Here is a 23,774-nt window from a genome sequence, read left to right as displayed (position 1 = left end):
TATTAGACGATAAATTAGACCATCGACTCAAAAAACAACGTGAACATCTGCTCACTAATCATCAGTGTTACTTGTATGGGGATGACAATACGAATGGTATTAACGTAGGATCGTGTGTGTGGCACTATGGACTCAGATTTTTACTGTCTCGTATACTGTGCATAGTGGGAGTTTCGTAATCGTGCACAAAAATGTCATGAAATTTTGACAGCTTTTCCGTTTTACACCTCCCTACTTTTTTTTTAAATTAAGGTTTTTGCGTCATTGTAGTTATCAAATCAAATAGCAGCAGTGGTGGACGATGGAACGTTGACTGTAGATTTTGTGCTGAGGTTTCTGTGTCCTATACAAGTTTTACAGTATGCGTTATGCAAATATTTTCACCTTTTCCCTGTGTTATAAAAACCATGGAGGTCATGTTAAAATGTTCTAATTAAATTAATTATAATCAATCTATCGTATTGCTTGTGTACATGTATGCTGTATGTGTATTTCAGTATGTATACTAAATGTGCTATAAACTAAATTACCAGACAATATTTGTTTCCTAGGCAGGAGTGAGACATTTTAAGCAGCTTTAAAACTGAGGCAGGCTGCACAGCCAAAGATGAACTGAGTCTGGTGTATACTCAAACACTGGCTGGTTACAACCAGGCAACCATGTGATTGCACATGGATGATTGTAACCATAAAATAAAAATGTCTTAGACTCTATTTGGATGGTCAGAGGATAAGACAGCAAATCAATGAAGAAAAGCAGGCTGAAGTCTGGACATATGGCGCTTAACATGTTGACAATTAGTAATATTTAATTATTTTGGAGGAAATTCCCCTCTTAAATTTAAAATTAAGACAAAGAATATAAGCCAAGCAAACGTAATTCAGTAACTTTTAAAAAAAAAAGTATTTGAATTATTCCCCTTGTGTCAAATCCTGATTTAAATAGTAAAAAAAAAGTACAGTGGCAAAGCGTCCACGTCAAAAGGACCAACGACAAATGGGTCCCGTTATATAGGTAGCCGACGAAACGGTTCCCGTCAATACGATTCCCTCGATAGGCCAAGGTAACAGAAACAGGTGAACTCTACTTCACTTGCCCCATGGACCGTATGGTTCGAGAAGTTTTATGTGTAATTACATTGGGCAAAAGGTTTAATACGTCGATAAACAATTACTGTGGTCTTTGTGTAAATACATCGGCCAACATGTTTAATATATCGCGGTCAATAAACAATTACTGTGGTCTTTGTGTAAATACATCGGCCAACATGTTTAATATATCGCGGTCAATAAACAATTACTGTGGTCTTTGTGTAAATACATCGGCCAACATGTTTAATATATCGCGGTCAATAAACAATTACTGTGGTCTTTGTGTAAATACATCGGCCAACATGTTTAATATATCGCGGTCAATAAACAATTACTGTGGTCTTTGTGTAAATACATCGGCCAACATGTTTAATATATCGCGGTCAATAAACAATTACTGTGGTCTTTGTGTAAATACATCGGCCAACATGTTTAATATATCGCGGTCAATAAACAATTACTGTGGTCTTTGTGTAAATACATCGGCCAACATGTTTAATATATCGCGGTCAATAAACAATTACTGTGGTCTTTGTGTAAATACATCGGCCAACATGTTTAATATATCGCGGTCAATAAACAATTACTGTGGTCTTTGTGTAAATACATCGGCCAACATGTTTAATATATCGCGGTCAATAAACAATTACTGTGGTCTTTGTGTAAATACATCGGCCAACATGTTTAATATATCGCGGTCAGTTGACAATTACCGTGGTCTTTGTGTAAATACATCGGCCAACATGTTTAATATATCGCGGTCAATAAACAATTACTGTGGTCTTTGTGTAAATACATCGGCCAACATGTTTAATATATCGCGGTCAGTTGACAATTACTGTGGTCTTTGTGTAAATACATCGGCCAACATGTTTAATATATCGCGGTCAGTTGACAATTACCGTGGTCTTTGTGTAAATATTTGATGACCTTGTGTGTTAGAAATGGCTTTAGAAAATGCTTGATTTACAGGTAGCTTATCGACAAGTGAACGGATTAGTTCGAGATCGATTCTCTTCTTGATAACCTTATCTGTAAACGTTAGACCAAGTCTTCTGATAAGATTTAAACTTCCGGCTAAAGCTGGCTATTTCAGAACTACAAATGTTGTTAAACCGATAACATAATTGCTATACAGTTGTTAAACCAATAAAATAATTAGACGGCACATACAGCAATAGACAGTACACACCATACATGTACACTACAATAGACGGCACACACCATACATGTACACATAAATAGACGGCCCACACCATACATGTACAATAGACGGCACACACCATACATGTACACAGCAATAGACGGCACACACCATACATGTACAATAGACGACACACACCATACATGTACACAGCAATAGACGGCCCACACCATACATGTACACATAAATAGACGGCACACACCATACATGTACACAGCAATAGACGGCCCACACCATACATGTACACAGCTATAGACGGCACACACCATACATATACACAGCAATAGACGGCCCACACCATACATGTACAATAGACGACACACACCATACATATACACAGCAATAGACGGCCCACACCATACATGTACAATAGACGGCACACACCATACATGTACAATAGACGGCCCACACCATACATGTACACAGCAATAGACGGCACACCCATACATGTACACAGCAATAGACGGCCCACACCATACATGTACACTACAATAGACGACACACACCATACATGTACACAGCAATAGACGGCACACACCATACATGTACACATAAATAGACGGCACACACCATACATGTACACAGCAATAGACGGCCCACACCATACATGTACACTACAATAGACGACACACACCATACATGTACACAGCAATAGACGGCACACACCATACATGTACACATAAATAGACGGCACACACCATACATGTACACAGCAATAGACGGCCCACACCATACATGTTCACAGCAATAGACGGCCCACACCATACATGTACACATAAATAGACGGCACACACCATACATGTACACAGCAATAGACGGCCCACACCATACATGTACACAGCAATAGACAGCACACACCATACATGTACACAGCTATAGACGGCACACACCATACATGTACACAGCAATAGACGGCACACACCATACATGTACACAGCAATAGACGGCCCACACCATACATGTACAATAGACGGCCCACACCATACATGTACACAGCAATAGACAGCACACACCATACATGTACACAGCAATAGACAGCACACACCATACATGTACACAGCTATAGACGGCCCACACCATACATGTACACTACAATAGACGACCCACACCATACATGTACACAGCAATAGACGGCACACACCATACATGTACACAGCAATAGACGGCCCACACCATACATGTACACAGCTATAGACGGCCCACACCATACATGTACAATAGACAAGACACCCGGAAGTGATTTCAAGTTGAATGGTGGGGGGGGGGGGGACAGGGAAATAATTCAACCTGCCATGTCCTTAGTTTTATCATTGTTAGAGTTCAAGACAAATCTGGTGAACACACTCCCCCAAGTACACAAACTCCCCAAAGTAAACACACTCCCCAAAGTCAACACACTCCCCAAAGTAAACACACTCCCCAAAGTAAACACACTCCCCAAAGTAAACACACTCCCCAAAGTAAACACACTCCCCAAAGTAAACACACTCCCCAAGTAAACACACTCCCCAAGTAAACACACTCGCTAAAGATCCCACTAAACACAGACACCCCACTAAACAAAGACACCCCACTAAACACACACACCCCAGTCAACACACACCCCAGTCAACACACACCCCAGTCGTACATTTCTGATCAACTTGAAACAATGATCCCACCAATTCTAATGAAGCAGAGATGTTACATCTGCACTGTGATGTGTTGAAATCGGGATCATTATGACTTTACCAATCATTAACATATTGTGTGGATATAATGTTAAAATCGGGATCATTATAACTTTACCAATCATTAACATATTGTGTGGATATAATGATCAGCACGCGCCAAGCGAGAGAGAGATTTGTCGCTCCTGTGTCGTCTGCACCACGTCTGTTACACGACACACGGCATGCACATCCGTCTGGCCAGCAGTAGCAGGGGCAACAACTCTAGTGCATCAGCAGACGGCAACAGGACCAGTGCATCAACAGACTCTAGACTCGTGATCTTGCTGGCCTTACTATGGCCGACGAGGAGGACGGGAATGATAACAGCGAAAATAATGTAAGTATTCAAGGTTTATTTACATTACATAATTATCTTATCTTACATATATTCAGTATTATCTGTAATGTATTTGTCATTATCTGGCAGATTAAATGTAGATCTGTTAAGTGTGTAACAGAGTTTAATTCTAATGTTCCAATGATTGATATCTAGATTTATATAGATTCTATCTGGTGTTATTTTGACGACTTTTATTGCCTGTTTGGGTCTACAACAATGTAGTAACTGTTGACGGCCTTTTACATTGTTCCATTTAATACGTCATATTCGCTTATAGGTTGTTGACGTCCTGTTGGATTAGATTGTTGACGTCTAACACGTCCGTTTACACGTGTTCCATGACAGTGTTGACGTTTAGTGCGTCACCTTTAATTGTTTTTGGTTATTAGGGTCAGAGGTCACCCGCTTCCAATTTGTTTATTCTCGTGACTTGGATTAGCCAATCAAATCATCTCGCTCGTGTATTGATTTGTTACCTCTGGTGTTATTATATGTGCTTGTTGGTGTTGGCAGGTGTAAACATACCTGTCGTGTGATTCTATTCACAGGTGAATTGATCTCTTGCTTCTGTCCAGCATGCTTTAGGTACATTCTCTAGACATAGATTAAAGTACATTCTCTAGGTCTGACTTAAGGCACATTCTCTAGACATAGATTAAAGTACATTCTCTAGGTTTGACTTAAGGCACTTTCTCTAGACATAGATTAAAGTACATTCTCTAGACATGAGTTAAGGTACATTCTCTAGACTTGACTTAAGTTACATTCTCTAGGTCTGACTTTAGGAACATTCTCTAGACATGAGTTAAGGTACATTCTCTAGACTTGACTTAAGTTACATTCTCTAGGTCTGACTTTAGGAACATTCTCTAGACATGAGTTAAAGTACATTCTCTAGGTCTGACTTAAGGTACATTCTCTAGGTCTGACTTAAGGTACATTCTCTAGACCTGATTTTAGGTACATTCTCTAGACCTGACTTAAGGTATATATGTACATTCTCTAGGTCTGACTTAAGGTACATTCTCTAGACCTGATTTTAGGTACATTCTCTAGACCTGACTTAAGATATATATGTACATTCTCTAGGTCTGACTTAAAGTACATTCTCTAAACCTGACTTAAGGTACATTCTCTAGGTCTGACTTAAGGTAACTACACCTCATCAAACAACAGCCCTACACCTCATCAAACAACCCTACACCTCATCAAACAACCCTACACCTCACCAAACAACCCTACACCTCATCAAACAACAACCCTACACCTCACCAAACAATCCTACACCTCATCAAACAACAACCCTACACCTCATCAAACAACCCTACACCTCATCAAACAACAACCCTACACCTCATCAAACAACAACCCTACACCTCATCAAACAACAACCCTACACCTCATCAAACAACCCTACACCTCATCAAACAACAACCCTACACCTCATTAAACAACAACCCTACACCTCAACAAACAACCCTACACCTCATCAAACAACAAGCCTACACTCATCAAACAATAACCCTACACCTCATCATACAACAACCCTACACCTCATCAAACAACCCTACACCTGATCAAACAACCATACACCTCTTCAATCAACAACCCTACACCTCATCAAACAACAACCCTACACCTCATCAAACAACCCTACACCTCACCAATCAACCCTACACCTCATCAAACAACAACCCTACACCTCATCAAACAACCCTAAACCTCACCAAACAACCCTACACCTCATCAAACAACAACCCTACACCTCATCAAACAACAACCCTACACCTCATCAAACAACAACCCTACACCTCATCAAACAACAACCCTACACCTCATCAAACAACCCTACACCTCATCAAACAACAACCCTACACCTCAACCAACAACCCTACACCTCATCAAACAACAACCCTACACCTCATCAAACAACCCTACACCTCATCAAACAAACCCCCTACACCTCATACTATGCACATTCAATGTCTGATCATTGAATGAATCGAGTATTGGTCTCCACTCTTCACTTTGGACTGTGTGAGACTGAGTAAGGCTATGCGTATACAACCACGTGACACTTTGACCACGTGACTAGTGACCCAGTGAGGGGAGGGGGACATTCTGGTAATCTAAACATAAACACAATAACCCGTTAGCTGCCGAGTGATTGCCCCTTACTCTATTTTTGGCATTTTTTATTGCACGTTTGTTGACTGAAACATCAGAGGAGGGTGGGGGTCCGGCTAGGGGTATCACCCTGTAATAAAAGTCAAAGCGCAACATCGGATAGGGTAGAACTAAGACAGCACTACGTCACACTTTTTTTACTGCTATATTAAAATTTGGAATTGAGGTCATAACCGATTTTACTTCCCATACCCTCCCCGACCTTCAAACATCGTCACATCCCCCCCCCCCACACACACACTTAACGCGTCCCCTGTTACATATAGTCATAAAAGAAGGTATAGCCGACCCCATAGTTGGGATCATTGTTGATTGGCAGAGAGACACATCAGCACAGACACATCATGGATAAACATATAGACACTGACACTATACATATACATAGACTCATGGATAGACACACGTGGGCAGACATATGTACAGACACACAGACCGACATACACGACTCTCCGCCAAGGGTATGGGTGAGAGCGAAGGTTGTGTATAAACAATACGAGCTTGTAACAAAACACGTCACGCTTGACTGGTTCTGTGGGGCTAATCTTTACCATCTAGTGGTTCAACTGTTGTTGACACGCAAATTATAGGGACATGGCCCAAATACTAGGGACATGGCCCAAATACTAGGGACATGGCCCAAATACTAGGGACATGGCCCTGACATGGCCAAAATACAATGGACATGGCCCAAATATTGGGGACATGGCCCAAATACTGGGGACATGGCCCAAATACTGGGGACATGGCCCAAATACTTGGGACATGGCCCAAATACTGGGGACATGGCCCGGACATGGCCCAAACACTGGGGACATGGCCCGGACATGGCCCAAATACTGGGGACATGGCCCAAACACTGGGGACATGGCCCAAATATTGGGGACATGGCCCAAATACTGGGGACATGGCCCAAATACTGAGGACATGGCCCAAATACTACGGACATGGCCCAAATACTAGGGACATGGCCCAAATTCTGGAGACATGGCCCAAATATTGGGAACATGGCCCAAATACTGGGGACATGGCAAAAATACAATGGACATGGCCCAAATACGATGGACATGGCCCAAATACTGGGGACATGGCCCAAAGACTGTGGACATGGCCCAAATACTAGGGACATGGCCCAAAGACTGGGGACATGGCCCAAATATTGGAAACATGGCCCAAACACTATGGACATGGCCCAAATACTAGGGACATGGCCCAAATACTGGGGATATGGCCCAAATATTGGGAACATGGCCCAAATACTGGGGACATGGCAAAAATACAATGGACATGGCCCAAACACGATGGACATGGCTAAAATATTGTGGACATGGCCCAAAGACTGTGGACATGGCCCAAATACTAGGGACATGGCCCAAATACTGGGGACATGGCCCAAAGACTGTGGACATGGCCCAAATATTGTGGACATGGCCCAAAGACTGTGGACATGGCCCAAATACTAGGGACATGGCCCAAAGACTGGGGACATGGCCCAAAGACTTTGGACATGGCCCAAATACTAGGGACATGGCCCAAAGACTGGGGACATGGCCCAAAGACTTTGGACATGGCCAAAACACGATGGACATGGCCCAAACACAATGGACATGGCCCAAATACTGGGGCACATGGCCCGGACATGGCCCAAACACTGGGGACATGGCCCAAATACTGGGCACATGGCCCAAATACTGGGGACATGGCCCAAATACTAGGGACATGGCCCAAATACTAGGGACATGGCCCAAATATTGGGAACATGGCCCAAATACTGGGGACATGGCAAAAATACAATGGACATGGCCCAAACACGATGGACATGGCCCAAATATTGGGGACATGGCCCAAACACGATGGACATGGCCCAAACATGATGGACATGGCCCAAATATTGTGGACATGGCCCAAAGACTGGGGACATGGCCCAAAGACTGGGGACATGGCCCAAATATTGGAAACATGGCCCAAACACTATGGACATGGCCCAAATACTAGGGACATGGCCCAAATACTGGGGACATGGCCCAAATACTGGGGACATGGCCAAAACACGATGGACATCGCCCAAACATGATGGACATTACCCGAATACTGGGGACATGGCCCAAATACGATGGACATGGCCCAAACATGATGGACATGGCCCAAAGACTGGGGACATGGCCCAAATACTGGGGACATGGCCCAAACACAATGGACATGGCCCGAATACTGGGGACGTGGCCCAAATACAATGGACATGGCCCAAACATGATGGACATGGCCCAAATACTGGGGACATGGCCCAAATACTGGGGACATGGCCCAAATACGATGGACGTGGCCCAAACACTGGGGACATGGCCCAAATACTGGGGACATGGCCCGGACATGGCCCAAACACTGGGGACATGGCCCAAATACTGGCGACATGGCCCGGACATGGCCCAAACACTGAAGACATGGCCCAAACACTGAAGACACGGCCCAAATATTGGGGGCATGGTCCAAATATTGGGGGCATGGCCCAAATACTAGGTACATGGCCCAAATACGGGGGACATGGCCTATATACGAGGGACATGGCTCACGTCGTTTGAAAATCGGTCAATCATCTTAACACTTGGCATGACGCACCAGTGATCCACATTAAGCCGACTTACCTGTGACCCAAAAACTCGCTTAAAAATGACCCACATGTTACCTCCTTGCCTGTGACCCACCTAACGCTAACCCACCTAACAACGCCCCTTCCCTACCCCCAGGCTCGCAGGTTCAGAGAACTGTTCCGTGGCCGCTTCACCCAGGAGGACGCTGTGAGGATTGTCAGGGGCTTTGAGGATCTGAGGGACGCCGTCATTTTCTTCCTCACTGGTGACCCCATTCATACTTTCTAACACGCACCCTAAACATGAAAAACACAGTTTTTACTTTGTAACACACACTCTAAACATGAAAACACTACATTCTAACACACACTCTAAACATGAAAACACTACATTCTAACACACACCCTAAACATGAAAAACTTTAAAAAATGAGTTCATACTTTCTAACACACACCCTAAACATGAAAAACACAGTTTTTACTTTCTAACACATACCCTAAACATGAAAAACACTACTTTCTAACACACACTTTAAACATGAAAAACACTACTTTCTAACACATACCCTAAACATGAAAACACTACTTTCTAACACATACCCTAAACATGAAAATACTACTTTCTAACACATAAACTACCCTAAACATGAAAACACAACTTTCTAACACATAGGCTAAATATGTAAAACGCTACTTTCTAACACGTACCCTAAACATGAAAACACAACTTTCTAACACATAGGCTAAATATGTAAAACACTATTTTTACTTTCTAAAACATACCCTAAACATGAAAACACACTACTTTCTAACACATACCCTAAACATGAAAACACACTACTTTCTAACACATAGCCTAAACATGAAAAACACTACTTTCTAACACATACTACTAAACACGAGAAACACTTTAAAAATTGATTGGTTGATTGCGCTGAAGCTTTGGTAGGAACGAGAATATATAACCCACAGACATCTTAAAACCGAAAATGTTTTTTTCTAGCTTTAGTTTAAGACAATATCTATGATATTGATATTTTCGGGGGGGGGGGGGGGGGTAGATATTTTTTGGGAGTATATATTTTCTATATAATTTCCATTTCGTTCGAAGGGGGGGGGGGGGGAGGCGGAAGACTTTTTTTAGCCGCCCCCCCTTCCCCTCCCCTTGAAGAGATGCCTGGAAGAAACGCCCCAAGAGTGTATCGTCCTTCAACCTAGTTAGATGGTTTATTAGCTATTAAAAATAGTTTTAAAAAATGTAATAACTAAGGTCGAAAAAAGTAGAAAGTAGTGGTCACAGATCAGTCAAGTGAGCTGATATTTGCTATCGATTTTTTTTTTACATTTAGAGATGAGATTAGCGCTTATTTAAGGTGCAAAAGCGCGTTCAGTATATCTTTTAGGTAGAGAATACTAACACGAAAAATTATATCGCTAGCTTACTTGCCGAATTAAAAGAAAATATCGTTGTCTAAATATCGATCTTTTATATTTACATTATTTTAAACACATTAAAACATGTTTTATTCAAACATTTTAAACACGCGTTATTCAAACAAACATTTTTAATATATTTTATTCAAAGTTTAAATTTAAATACCTGTCTTATTCAAATAATTAATTTGAATATATTTATTTTAACAATTAATTTACACACGATTTATTCAAACAATTAATTTTAAAAAGGGTTTTATTTTAATTTCAGCTTCACCTGAACAAGTGAGAGAATTTCTTGGCCAGGTACAGCTTGTCATGTTCAGATATAGACTATTGTCATGTTTAGAGACTATTGTCATGTTCAGATATATTGTCATGTATAGATAGAGACTATTGTCATGTTTAGATAGAGACTATTGTCATGTATAGATATAGACTATTGTCATGTTTAGATAGAGACTATTGTCATGTATAGATATAGACTATTGTCATGTATAGATATAGACTATTGTCATGTTTAGATAGAGACTATTGTCATGTTTAGATAGAGACTATTATCATGTTTAGATAGAGACTATTGTCATGTTTAGATAGAGACTATTGTCATGTTTAGATAGAGACTATTGTCATGTATAGATAGAGACTATTGTCATGTATAGATAGAGACTATTGTCATGTATAGATAGAGACTATTGTCATGTTTAGATAGAGACTATTGTCATGTTTAGATAGAGACTATTGTCATGTTTAGATAGAGACTATTGTCATGTATAGATAGAGACTATTGTCATGTTTAGATAGAGACTATTGTCATGTATAGATAGAGACTATTGTCATGTATAGATAGAGACTATTGTCATGTATAGATAGAGACTATTGTCATGTTTAGATAGAGACTATTGTCATGTTTAGATAGAGACTATTGTCATGTATAGATAGAGACTATTGTCATGTATAGATAGAGACTATTGTCATGTTTAGATAGAGACTATTGTCATGTATAGATAGAGACTATTGTCATGTATAGATAGAGACTATTGTCATGTATAGATAGAGACTATTGTCATGTATAGATAGAGACTATTGTCATGTTTAGATAGAGACTATTGTCATGTTTAGAAAGAGTCTGTCGTCATATTTTGATAGAGACTATTGTCCTGTTTAGATAGAGACTATTGTCATGTTTAGATAGAGACTATTGTCATGTATAGATAGAGACTATTGTCATGTTTAGATAGAGACTATTGTCATGTATAGATAGAGACTATTGTCATGTATAGATAGAGACTATTGTCATGTATAGATAGAGACTATTGTCATGTTTAGATAGAGACTATTGTCATGTTTAGATAGAGACTATTGTCATGTATAGATAGAGACTATTGTCATGTATAGATAGAGACTATTGTCATGTTTAGATAGAGACTATTGTCATGTATAGATAGAGACTATTGTCATGTATAGATAGAGACTATTGTCATGTATAGATAGAGACTATTGTCATGTATAGATAGAGACTATTGTCATGTTTAGATAGAGACTATTGTCATGTTTAGAAAGAGTCTGTCGTCATATTTTGATAGAGACTATTGTCATGTTTAGATAGAGACTATTGTCATGTTTAGATAGAGACTATTGTCATGTATAGATAGAGACTATTGTCATGTATAGATAGAGACTATTGTCATGTATAGATAGAGACTATTGTCATGTTTAGATAGAGACTATTGTCATGTTTAGATAGAGACTATTGTCATGTTCAGATAGAGACTATTGTCATGTTTAGATAGAGACTATTGTCATGTTCAGATAGAGGCTATTGTCATGTTTAGATAGAGACTATTGTCATGTATAGATAGAGACTATTGTCATGTATAGATAGAGACTATTGTCATGTATAGATAGAGACTATTGTCATGTTTAGATAGAGACTATTGCCATGTATAGATAGAGACTATTGTCATGTTTAGATAGAGACTATTGTCATGTATAGATAGAGACTATTGTCATGTTTAGATAGAGACTATTGTCATGTATAGATAGAGACTATTGTCATGTATAGATAGAGACTATTGTCATGTTTAGATAGAGACTATTGTCATGTATAGATAGAGACTATTGTCATGTATAGATAGAGACTATTGTCATGTTTAGAGACTATTGTCATGTTTAGAGACTATTGTCATGTTTAGATAGAGACTATTGTCATGTTTAGATAGAGACTATTGTCATGTTTAGATAGAGACTATTGTAATGTTTAGATAGAGACTATTGTCATGTATAGATAGAGACTATTGTCATGTATAGATAGAGACTATTGTCATGTTTAGATATATTGTCATGTTTAGATAGAGACTATTGTCATGTATAGATAGAGACTATTGTCATGTATAGATAGAGACTATTGTCATGTATAGATAGAGACTATTGTCATGTTTAGATAGAGACTATTGTCATGTATAGATAGAGACTATTGTCATGTTTAGATAGAGACTAGTGTCATGTATAGATAGAGACTATTCTCATGTATAGATAGAGATTATTCTCATGTATAGATAGAGACTTTTATCGTGTTTAGATATATTGTCATGTATAGATAGAGACTATTGTCATGTATAGATAGAGACTATTGTCATGTATAGATAGAGACTATTGTCATGTTTAGATGGAGACTATTGTCATGTTTAGATAGGGACTATTGTCATGTATAGATAGAGACTATTGTCATGTATAGATAGAGACTATTGTCATGTTTAGATAGAGACTATTGTCATGTTTAGATAGAGACTATTGTCATGTTTAGATAGAGACTAGTGTCATGTTTAGATATATTGTCATGTATAGATAGAGACTATTGTCATGTATAGATAGAGACTATTGTCATGTATAGATAGAGACTATTGTAATGTTTAGATAGAGACTATTGTCATGTTTAGAGACTATTGTCATGTATAGATAGAGACTATTGTCATGTTTAGATAGAGACTATTGTAATGTTTAGATAGAGAGTATTGTCATGTATAGATAGAGACTATTGTCATGTTTAGATAGAGACTATTGTCATGTATAGAGACTATTGTCATGTTTAGATATAGACTATTGTCATGTTTAGATAGAGACTATTGTAATGTTTAGATAGAGACTATTGTCATGTATAGATAGAGACTATTGTAATGTTTAGATAGAGACTATTGTCATGTTTAGATAGAGACTATTGTCATGTTTAGATATATTGTCATGTTTAGATAGAGACTATTGTCATGTATAGATATAGACTATTGTCATGTATAGATAGAGACTATTGTCATGTTTAGATAGAGACTATTGTCATGTATAGATAGAGACTATTCTCATGTATAGATAGAGATTATTCTCATGTATAGATAGAGACTTTTATCGTGTTTAGATATATTGTCATGTATAGATAGAGACTATTGTCATGTATAGATAGAGACTATTGTCATGTTTAGATAGAGACTATTGTCATGTTTAGATAGAGACTAGTGTCATGTTTAGATATATTGTCATGTATAGATAGAGACTATTGTCATGTATAGATAGAGACTATTGTCATGTATAGATAGAGACTATTGTAATGTTTAGATAGAGACTATTGTCATGTATAGATAGAGACTATTGTAATGTTTAGATAGAGACTATTGTCATGTATAGATAGAGACTATTGTCATGTTTAGATAGAGACTATTGTCATGTTTAGATAGAGACTATTGTCATGTTTAGATAGAGACTATTGTCATGTTTAGATAGAGACTATTGTCATGTATAGATAGAGACTATTGTCATGTATAGATAGAGACTATTGTCATGTATAGATAGAGACTATTGTCATGTTTAGAGACTATTGTCATGTATAGATAGAGACTATTGTCATGTTTAGATAGAGACTATTGTCATGTTTAGATAGAGACTATTGTCATGTTTAGATAGAGACTATTGTCATGTTTAGATAGAGACTATTCTCATGTTTAGATAGAGACTAGTGTCATGTTTAGATATATTGTCATGTATAGATAGAGACTATTGTCATGTATAGATAGAGACTATTGTCATGTTTAGATAGAGACTATTGTCATGTTTAGATAGAGACTATTGTCATGTTTAGATATAGACTATTGTCATGTTTAGATAGAGACTATTGTCATGTTTAGAGACTATTGTCATGTATAGATAGAGACTATTGTCATGTTTAGATAGAGACTATTGTCATGTTTAGATATAGACTATTGTCATGTTTAGATAGAGACTATTGTCATGTTTAGAGACTATTGTCATGTATAGATAGAGACTATTGTCATGTTTAGATAGAGACTATTGTCATGTTTAGATAGAGACTATTGTCATGTTTAGATATAGACTATTGTCATGTTTAGATAGAGACTATTGTCATGTTTAGAGACTATTGTCATGTATAGATAGAGACTATTGTCATGTTTAGATAGAGACTATTGTCATGTTTAGATATAGACTATTGTCATGTTTAGATAGAGACTATTGTCATGTTTAGAGACTATTGTCATGTATAGATAGAGACTATTGTCATGTTTAGATAGAGACTATTGTCATGTTTAGATAGAGACTATTGTCATGTATAGATAGAGACTATTGTCATGTTTAGATAGAGACTATTGTCATGTTTAGAGACTATTGTCATGTTTAGATAGAGACTATTGTCATGTTTAGATAGAGACTATTGTCATGTATAGATAGAGACTATTGTCATGTTTAGATAGAGACTATTGTCATGTTTAGATAGAGACTATTGTCATGTATAGATAGAGACTATTGTCATGTTTAGATAGAGACTATTGTCATGTTTAGATAGAGACTATTGTCATGTTTAGATAGAGACTATTGTCATGTTTAGATAGAGACTATTGTCATGTATAGATAGAGACTATTGTCATGTTTAGATAGAGACTAGTGTCATGTATAGATAGAGACTATTGTCATGTATAGATAGAGACTATTGTCATGTTTAGATAGAGACTATTGTCATGTATAGATAGAGACTATTCTCATGTATAGATAGAGACTATTATCGTGTTTAGATATATTGTCATGTTTAGATAGAGACTATTGTCATGTTTAGATAGAGACTATTGTCATGTTTAGATAGAGACTATTGTCATGTTTAGATATATTGTCATGTTTAGATAGAGACTATTGTCATGTTTAGATAGAGACTATTGTCATGTATAGATAGAGACTATTCTCATGTATAGATAGAGACTATTGTCATGTTTAGATAGAGACTATTGTCATGTATAGATAGAGACTATTCTCATGTATAGATAGAGACTATTATCGTGTTTAGATATATTGTCCTGTTTAGATAGAGACTATTGTCATGTTTAGATAGAGACTATTGTCATGCATAGATAGAGACTATTGTCATGTATAGATAGAGACTATTGTCATGTATAGATAGAGCCTGACACCCTAAAACTCACCTTCGCAGTTACCTGGCTAGGGTTCATAAAACGGACCATACTTGACCATCTGGCTAGGGTTCATAAAACGGATCATACTTGACCGTGGTCGTGGGCGCCAGACTAGTTGGGGACAGTAATGAGATATCCCCCCCCCCCCCCCGAACGAAATAGAATTTATATAGAAAATATATACTTTTAACTGTGTCCGTCCCCCAACCTCCCGAAAATTTTAAGCCCCCCCCCCCCCCCCGGAGAAATAAGTCTTGCAGAAACACTGCCCCCCTCCTCTTGAAAAAAAATCCCTTTACGGAACCCTGCAGAAAATGAGTGTTAGAGATTGGAATACGACACTACATGTGTCACACACGTGTCACACTACACTCCAGATGTGTCGCACATAAGTGCAGGTGGCACACAGGTGTCACACTACACTCCAGGTGTGTCGCACATGAGTGCAGGTGGCAGAATACATTGCAGATGGCACACCGGTGTCAGACGACAGTGCAGATGTCAGTCGAGCTAAAAATAGACCTCTCTCTGCCAGGACCAAGACTACCAGGCCCACCTGATGGACGATGCCGACAGCGTCATGTCCATACTGGACTCCGACCTGCAGCAAGGCACCAGTGACCGGCTGTTTGCCTGCAGACACTGCGTCAGGAGTTGGTGGAAGAAGGTGCCAAACAGGAAGATGGTGAGTCACTGCTGACATAGACGGTCTGACGTAGGAAGATGGTGAGTCACTGCTGACGGTCTGACGTAGGAAGATGGTGAGTCACTGCTGACGGTCTGACGTAGGAAGATGGTGAGTCACTGCTGACGGTCTGACGTAGGAAGATGGTGAGTCACAGCTGACATAGACGGTCTGACGTAGGAAGATGGTGAGTCACTGCTGACATAGACGGTCTGACGTAGGAAGATGGTGAGTCACTGCTGACGGTATGACGTAGGAAGATGGTGAGTCACTGCTGACATAGACGGTCTGACGTAGGAAGATGGTGAGTCACATCTGACGTAGGAAGATGGTGAGTCACTGCTGACGGTCTGACGTAGGAAGATGGTGAGTCACTGCTGACGGTCTGACGTAGGAAGATGGTGAGTCACTGCTGACATAGACGGTCTGACGTAGGAAGATGGTGAGTCACTGCTGACGGTCTGACGTAGGAAGATGGTGAGTCACTGCTGACGGTCTGACGTAGGAAGATGGTGAGTCACTGCTGACGGTCTGACGTAGGAAGATGGTGAGTCACTGCTGACGGTCTGACGTAGGAAGATGGTGAGTCACTGCTGACGTAGGAAGATGGTGAGTCACTGCTGACGGTCTGACGTAGGAAGATGGTGAGTCACTGCTGACGGTCTGACGTAGGAAGATGGTGAGTCACAGCTGACATAGACGGTCTGACGTAGGAAGATGGTGAGTCACTGCTGACATAGACGGTCTGACGTAGGAAGATGGTGAGTCACTGCTGACGGTATGACGTAGGAAGATGGTGAGTCACTGCTGACATAGACGGTCTGACGTAGGAAGATGGTGAGTCACATCTGACGTAGGAAGATGGTGAGTCACTGCTGACGGTCTGACGTAGGAAGATGGTGAGTCACTACTGACATAGACGGTCTGTATAGATTGTGAGTCACTGCTGACGGTCTGACGTAGGAAGATGGTGAGTCGCTGCTGACATAGACGATCCGACGTCCTGATAAGACACGTTATGACGTATAAACAAGACACATTCAGACAAATTAGCAAGACACTATAAGACACATTAACAAGACACAATAAGACAAATTAACAAGACAAAATAATACAATTTAATAATACACATTAAGACGATCCAAACCAACATCACAACTTAAGCAGTAAAAGACGCGGCCTATCTCGAGTTCTAATCCGGGTTCAAGACAGTAGAACGTCCCTGAGTCCACCCAGCTCTAATGAGTTCCTAACTCACGTTAGAGAAAGTAAGGGTGGCTAGGCATAATGCTGACCATACTATCCTTTCGTATGCCGAGATCTCAAAAACAGGTGAACCATCCAGTTCAAAAAGGGAACTAAGAATTAAAGCACCATAAAGAAATAGGCCTAGTAATGTTCTAAACTCGCCAGTAATGTTCTAAACTCGCCAGTAATGTTCTAAACTCGCCAGTAATGTTCTAAACTCGCCAGTAATGTTCTTACTCGCCAATAATGTTCTAAACTCGCCAGTAATGTTCTAAACTCGCCAGTAATGTTCTTACTCGCCAATAATGTTCTAAACTCGCCAGTAATGTTCTAAACTCGCCAGTAATGTTCTTACTCGCCAGTAATGTTCTAAACTCGCCAGTAATGTTCTAAACTCGCCAGTAATGTTCTAAACTCGCCAGTAATGTTCTTACTCGCCAATAATGTTCTAAACTCGCCAGTAATGTTCTAAACTCGCCAGTAATGTTCTTACTCGCCAGTAATGTTCTAAACTCGCCAGTAATGTTCTTACTCGCCAGTAATGTTCTAAACTCGCCAGTAATGTTCTAAACTCGCCAGTAATGTTCTAAACTCGCCTGTAATGTTCTAAACTCGCCAGTAATGTTCTAAACTCGCCAGTAATGTTCTAAACTCGCCAGTAATGTTCTAAACTCGCCAGTAATGTTCTGACCTGTCATGCACCAGGTGTCCACATGCCGTGGGTGTGACAGGAAACTGGAGGCCATCCCCCGGGACAAGGAGTGGGGCTGGGGAAGGTTTGAGTGCCAGAATATTCACTGCCGGAATGTCTTTTAGTAAGTTCACACTGGTTTTTTTTGTCGTTCATATATATATATATATATATATATATATATATATATATATATATATATATATATATATATATATATATATATATATATATATATATATATATATATATAATGATAGAGAAAATTTAAACCCTCCCCCCCCCCCCGATGAGACGATCCTGGCTACGCCACTGCACGTGACTCCCGTGACTCAACTCAAGATGTGTGTCACTGTGTACAAGAAAAAAGACAATATTAATGAATACTTTACTTCCCTGTTTTCTACATCTGGCTAGATTTGTATCGCACAATCTCCGTGAACCATAAGACGCGGCTCTTCTTATGCAGCGCATCCAAACATTTGCAAAAAATAATGGATGATTGTTCATTCCTGATTGTATCACGCATTTACATTTATACATATATGTACAACATAAAATTACATACATGCATACAATGTATATATATATATATATATATATATATATATATATATATATATATATATATATATACAATCATTCCAACACAGCGGTGTGGGGGTGATGGGTATGACCAAGAGCCTGTGCCACAAGTGTAACCTCCCCGCCCCCATAGTCGAGGTCATCCCTCCTAAGCTGAGAGAGAAGACACGAGGGCCTGACAACCATGACTGTAATGGGGTCAACTGTTACAACGGCTACAACAGGAACAACCCGGTGCCTTACAGGAACAACAGACCCGATCCAGCGCTGAACGACATACGACGGTGAGACTTCACTCAGATTTAGCTAATGGTAATTTAGTTATAAGATTAAGTCCAGAGCCTTGTTACTTCCCTTGTAGAAAGTGTACAGCTTTTCTACTTCCCTAAGTTATAAGAGCCTTGTTACTTCCCTTAGAGAAAGTGTACAGCTTTTCTACTTCCCTTAGTTATTAGAGCCTTGTTACTTCCCTTAGAGAAAGTGTACAGCTTTTCTACTTCCCTTAGTTATTAGAGCCTTGTTACTTCCCTTAGAGAAAGTGTACAGCTTTTCTACTTCCCTTAGTTATTAGAGCCTTGTTACTTCCCTTAGAGAAAGTGTACAGTTTTTCTACTTCCCTTAGTTATTAGAGCCTTGTTATTTCCCTTAGAGAAAGTGTACAGTTTTTCTACTTCCCTTAGTTATAAGAGCCTTGTTACTACCCTTTGTTTTAACATTAAGTCCATAGTCTTGTTACTTCCCTTTGTTATCAGAGTATGTTGATTGTTTAGGGTTACTTTAATATTTTAAAACCCCTGGTTTAGTAAGTTTGTGACTTAGTTAAGCTCCATCTTATTATAACACTACCCTTGAATTTGGTAATTGCGTATGTAAAAAAAAAAATGTGACCGGTTGTTAGGGTAGGATTTTCTGGGAGAACTAGGGGTAGAGTATAGGTCTAGTGTGTGAAACTACAGAAAAGTTTTCAAAACTTTGGTGTTTGTTGTTTGGACTTTGTGAAAACAAAATGTTAACATAAGTCTACATCCATGCAACATCCCGATGCTAAGGTGTAGCTTCCGCTGCTTGTAACTTTCACCTCCACAACTTACATGTGTGTTTAAACCTCCAAAACTTACCTGGATTTTTTAACCAACAAAAATTATCAGAATTTGTGACTACAGATAATTAGATAACATTGTCAAATAATTCAACTTTTTTTTCTTCATCTTCTAGCCGCGTGGAAATAACCAATGTAAGTTTAAGTTCATGACTCATCTTGTCATTATTTATGAAAGTTTAACTTGATGACTTAACTTGTCATTAATAATAATCATTTTGGTTGTCAATATATTAAGTCACGCTTCTCTTTACCTGTTTTAACTTGCTCCAACTTCTACGTCACACAAGATCACTAAATGACTGACACCCCCCCCCCCATCCCCACCCCCACCATACCCCAAATACAAATTTCATTTAAAAAAAAAATTTCAAATATATTGGATTACGTCCCGTTAGTTTAAAAAATCATTGTTACCTTAGACCGCATATGTATTGAAAGAATAGAACTACAACAGCTTTGATTAACTGTTTGCTGGCTGCGTTGACTTTTACGAAAACATTCATCTTTTAGTGCTGAAAATTAAAGAAAATCTGATCAATACTTGGGATTTGTGTAATATTTATGACAGTTTTCATCAAATTATTAAAATTTGAAAAAACTGCAAAATTTAAATTTTTAAAAATTACTTTCTTAACTCTCAATTTCCACTTCCCTTATGCCATGCACTTGAACACCCCTTCCTAATGCCATACATTCGAACACACCTCCTCCCCCTTTCTTAATTCATACATTCGAACACACACCCCTTTCCTTCCGTTATATAAAGAGGTCTTACATCACTAAATCAACATTTTTAGACGAAGATGTTTGATTTAAACAACTTTTTTTTTCTTCAGAGTAACGGCCGTGGTCGAGAGGGTAGGTATGACCTGCATGACGTCATTGGGAACACGTAGATGACAGGCAGATAACTGGTAGATGACATGCGCAGAATTGGGTGACATGTAGGTGACATACAGATGACATGTTGAAGGTATTTCGATGACGTGCAGAAAAAAGTAGGCGGCTTTTAGCTGACATGGCGAATTCACATGGGTCATAGGACCACCTTAATCAGCGTACACTTTGTTTAATTTATGGTTGACTAATTTTCTGTTTTAGTTTGCTCATTTGTAGTGTTTTGTGTGTTGTGCGTTGTGTCGTATACTGTGTTGTGATTGTGTCGTAAACTGTGTCATGCATTGTGTCATACACTGTGTTGTGTACTGTGTCACTCACTGTGTTGTGTACTGTGTCACTCACTGTGTCGTGTACTGTGTCACTCAGTGTGTCGTGTACTGTGTCACTCAGTGTGTCGTGTACTGTGTCACTCACTGAGTCGTGTACTGTGTCACTAAGTGTGTCGTGTACTGTGTCACTCACTGTGTCGTGTACTGTGTTACTCAGTGTGTCGAGTACTGGTTCACTCACTGTGTTATGTACTGTTTCACTCAGTGTATTGTGTACTGTGTCACTCACTGTGTCGTGTACTGTGTCACTCACTGTGTCGTGTACTGTGTCACTCACTGTGTTATGTACTGTTTCACTCAGTGTGTTGTGTACTGTTTCACTCAGTGTGTCGTGTACTGTGTCACTAAGTGTGTCGTGTACTGTGTCACTAAGTGTGTCGTGTACTGTGTCACTCAGTGTGTCGTGTACTGTGTCACTAAGTGTGTCGTGTACTGTGTCGTGAATTGTGTGCATGCCCCGTGTCTCACACTGTGACCGAGCTCGCTGACGTCACCCTTGACCAGGTAAATGACCCTAGCTGCACCTGTGACCTGGTTCTTTGATCTCCCAGGCAAGCCAGCCGTGTGCATCCACAAAAGGTCTGATCGTCCTGACGCTTCCAGAGTCCGCACGTGGAGTCAGGTGCACATCAGCTCAGGGTCAACAGTCACCACGTGCATTGACCAGGGCAGCTTGAACACAGGGACGGGATCGTTTGCCTACACCATGGAGACCATTGACTAGACCATGGAGACCATTGACTAGACCATGGAGACCATTGACTAGACCATGGAGACCATTGAATAGACCATGGAGACCATTGACTAGTGGAGACCATTGACTAGACCATGGAGACCATTGACTAGACCATGGAGACCATTGACTAGACCATGGAGACCATTGACTAGACCATGGAAACCATTGACTAGACCATGGAGACCATTGAATAGACCATGGAGACCATTGACTAGACCATGGAGACCATTGACTAGACCATTGACTAGACCATGGAGACCATTGACTAGACCATGGAGACCATTGACTAGACCATGGAGACCATTGACTAGACCATTGACTAGACCATGGAGACCATTGACTAGACCATTGACTAGACCATGGAGACCATTGACTAGACCATGGAGACCATTGACTAGACCATGGACTAGACCATGGAGACCATTGACTAGACCATGGAGACCATTGACTAGACCATGGAGACCATTGACTAGATTATGGAGACCATTGACTAGACCATGGACTAGACCATGGAGACCATTGACTAGACCATTGACTTGACCATTGACTAGACCATGGAGACCATTGACTAGACCATTGTCTAGACCATTGACTAGACCATTGACTAGACCATTGACTAGACCATTGACTAGACCATTGACTAGACCATTGACTAGACCATTGACTAGACCATGGAGACCATTGACTAGACCATTGACTAGACCATTGACTAGTAGACCATGGAGACCATTGACTAGACCATGGAGACCATTGATTCGACCGTCGATTAGATCATCGGCTATCGATCAGACAATCAACTCGACCATCGGTCATCGATTAGACCATTTCTTCATCCCGTGTTACATGCATGACGTCAACATGTGTATACGATTGCCTTTAGACTTTTTAAACGACAATACATTTCTGGAGTTCTAGTTTTTTTTTTTTTCTCAGTGGAGTGGTGTTGGCTGGGGTGGTGTTGGCTGGGGTGGTGTTGGCTGGGGTGGTGTTGGCTTGGGTGGTGTTTAATAAGGGGCCAGTCCAGGGGTGTTTGGGGTTGATCAGTGCTCCATAAAAGTTACTTGTTAAAAGAAATGAGTTGTCGCAATGTTTATCATTCTCATTTTATTTGTGTAGTCAAGGTGTGAAAATTGATTACAATTTTATTTTTTATGTGAAGGTGTGAAAATTTATTACAATTTTATTTTTAATGTGAAGGTGTGAAAATTGATTAAAATAATGACAATGTCAATCTAAGGCGTTACCTGTTATACTTGCATCTCACCCTCTGCCTGCTTACCTGACTGCTTACCTGCGTGTTTACCTGTCTGTTTACCTGCGTGTTGCCTATGCACCTGCCTGTTAAATGCATATCACCTTTGGCCTCTATAGCCTGTATTGCTGGTGATCACCTGCCCAAGACCTAGATGAAGGCTGAAATTGGACAATATTTGTTTCCCTGTAAAAGAAAGGCAATATATCAGAGCAAAACTCGCCAAAC

The 23,774-nt window shown here is 39.7% G+C and overlaps 1 protein-coding gene across 1 annotated transcript; it reads left to right on the top strand.

The window, feature by feature from the left end:
- The first annotated feature begins 4,124 nt into the window (after positions 1–4,124).
- LOC131954551 (shiftless antiviral inhibitor of ribosomal frameshifting protein homolog) lies at positions 4,125–23,525 on the top strand. Its single transcript, XM_059318316.1, has 9 exons — positions 4,125–4,345; positions 9,277–9,385; positions 10,825–10,859; positions 16,554–16,703; positions 18,657–18,766; positions 19,296–19,511; positions 20,443–20,461; positions 21,166–21,187; positions 22,110–23,525. The coding sequence occupies exons 1-9, from the start codon at positions 4,304–4,306 to the stop codon at positions 22,280–22,282; spliced, it is 876 nt and encodes a 291-aa protein (XP_059174299.1). The 5' UTR covers positions 4,125–4,303; the 3' UTR covers positions 22,283–23,525.
- Positions 23,526–23,774: the final 249 nt, after the last annotated feature.

The sequence above is a fragment of the Physella acuta genome, unplaced genomic scaffold, assembly GCF_028476545.2.
Source record: "Physella acuta isolate Inbredline_101_S28 unplaced genomic scaffold, ASM2847654v3 ptg001011l, whole genome shotgun sequence".
Lineage (NCBI taxonomy): Eukaryota > Metazoa > Mollusca > Gastropoda > Physidae > Physella > Physella acuta.
Note: the sequence above shows the minus strand (reverse complement) of the source record. Positions and strands in the feature narration are given on the sequence as shown.

Excerpts from the sequence above, each read along its gene's own strand:
- LOC131954551 (XM_059318316.1), top strand. The coding sequence starts at position 4,304 with ATGGCCGACGAGGAGGACGGGAATGATAACAGCGAAAATAAT. Across the intron at positions 10,860-16,553 it reads TGAGAGAATTTCTTGGCCAG|GACCAAGACTACCAGGCCCA; the intron begins GTACAGCTTGTC and ends TCTCTCTGCCAG. Across the intron at positions 21,188-22,109 it reads TAACGGCCGTGGTCGAGAGG|GCAAGCCAGCCGTGTGCATC; the intron begins GTAGGTATGACC and ends TTGATCTCCCAG.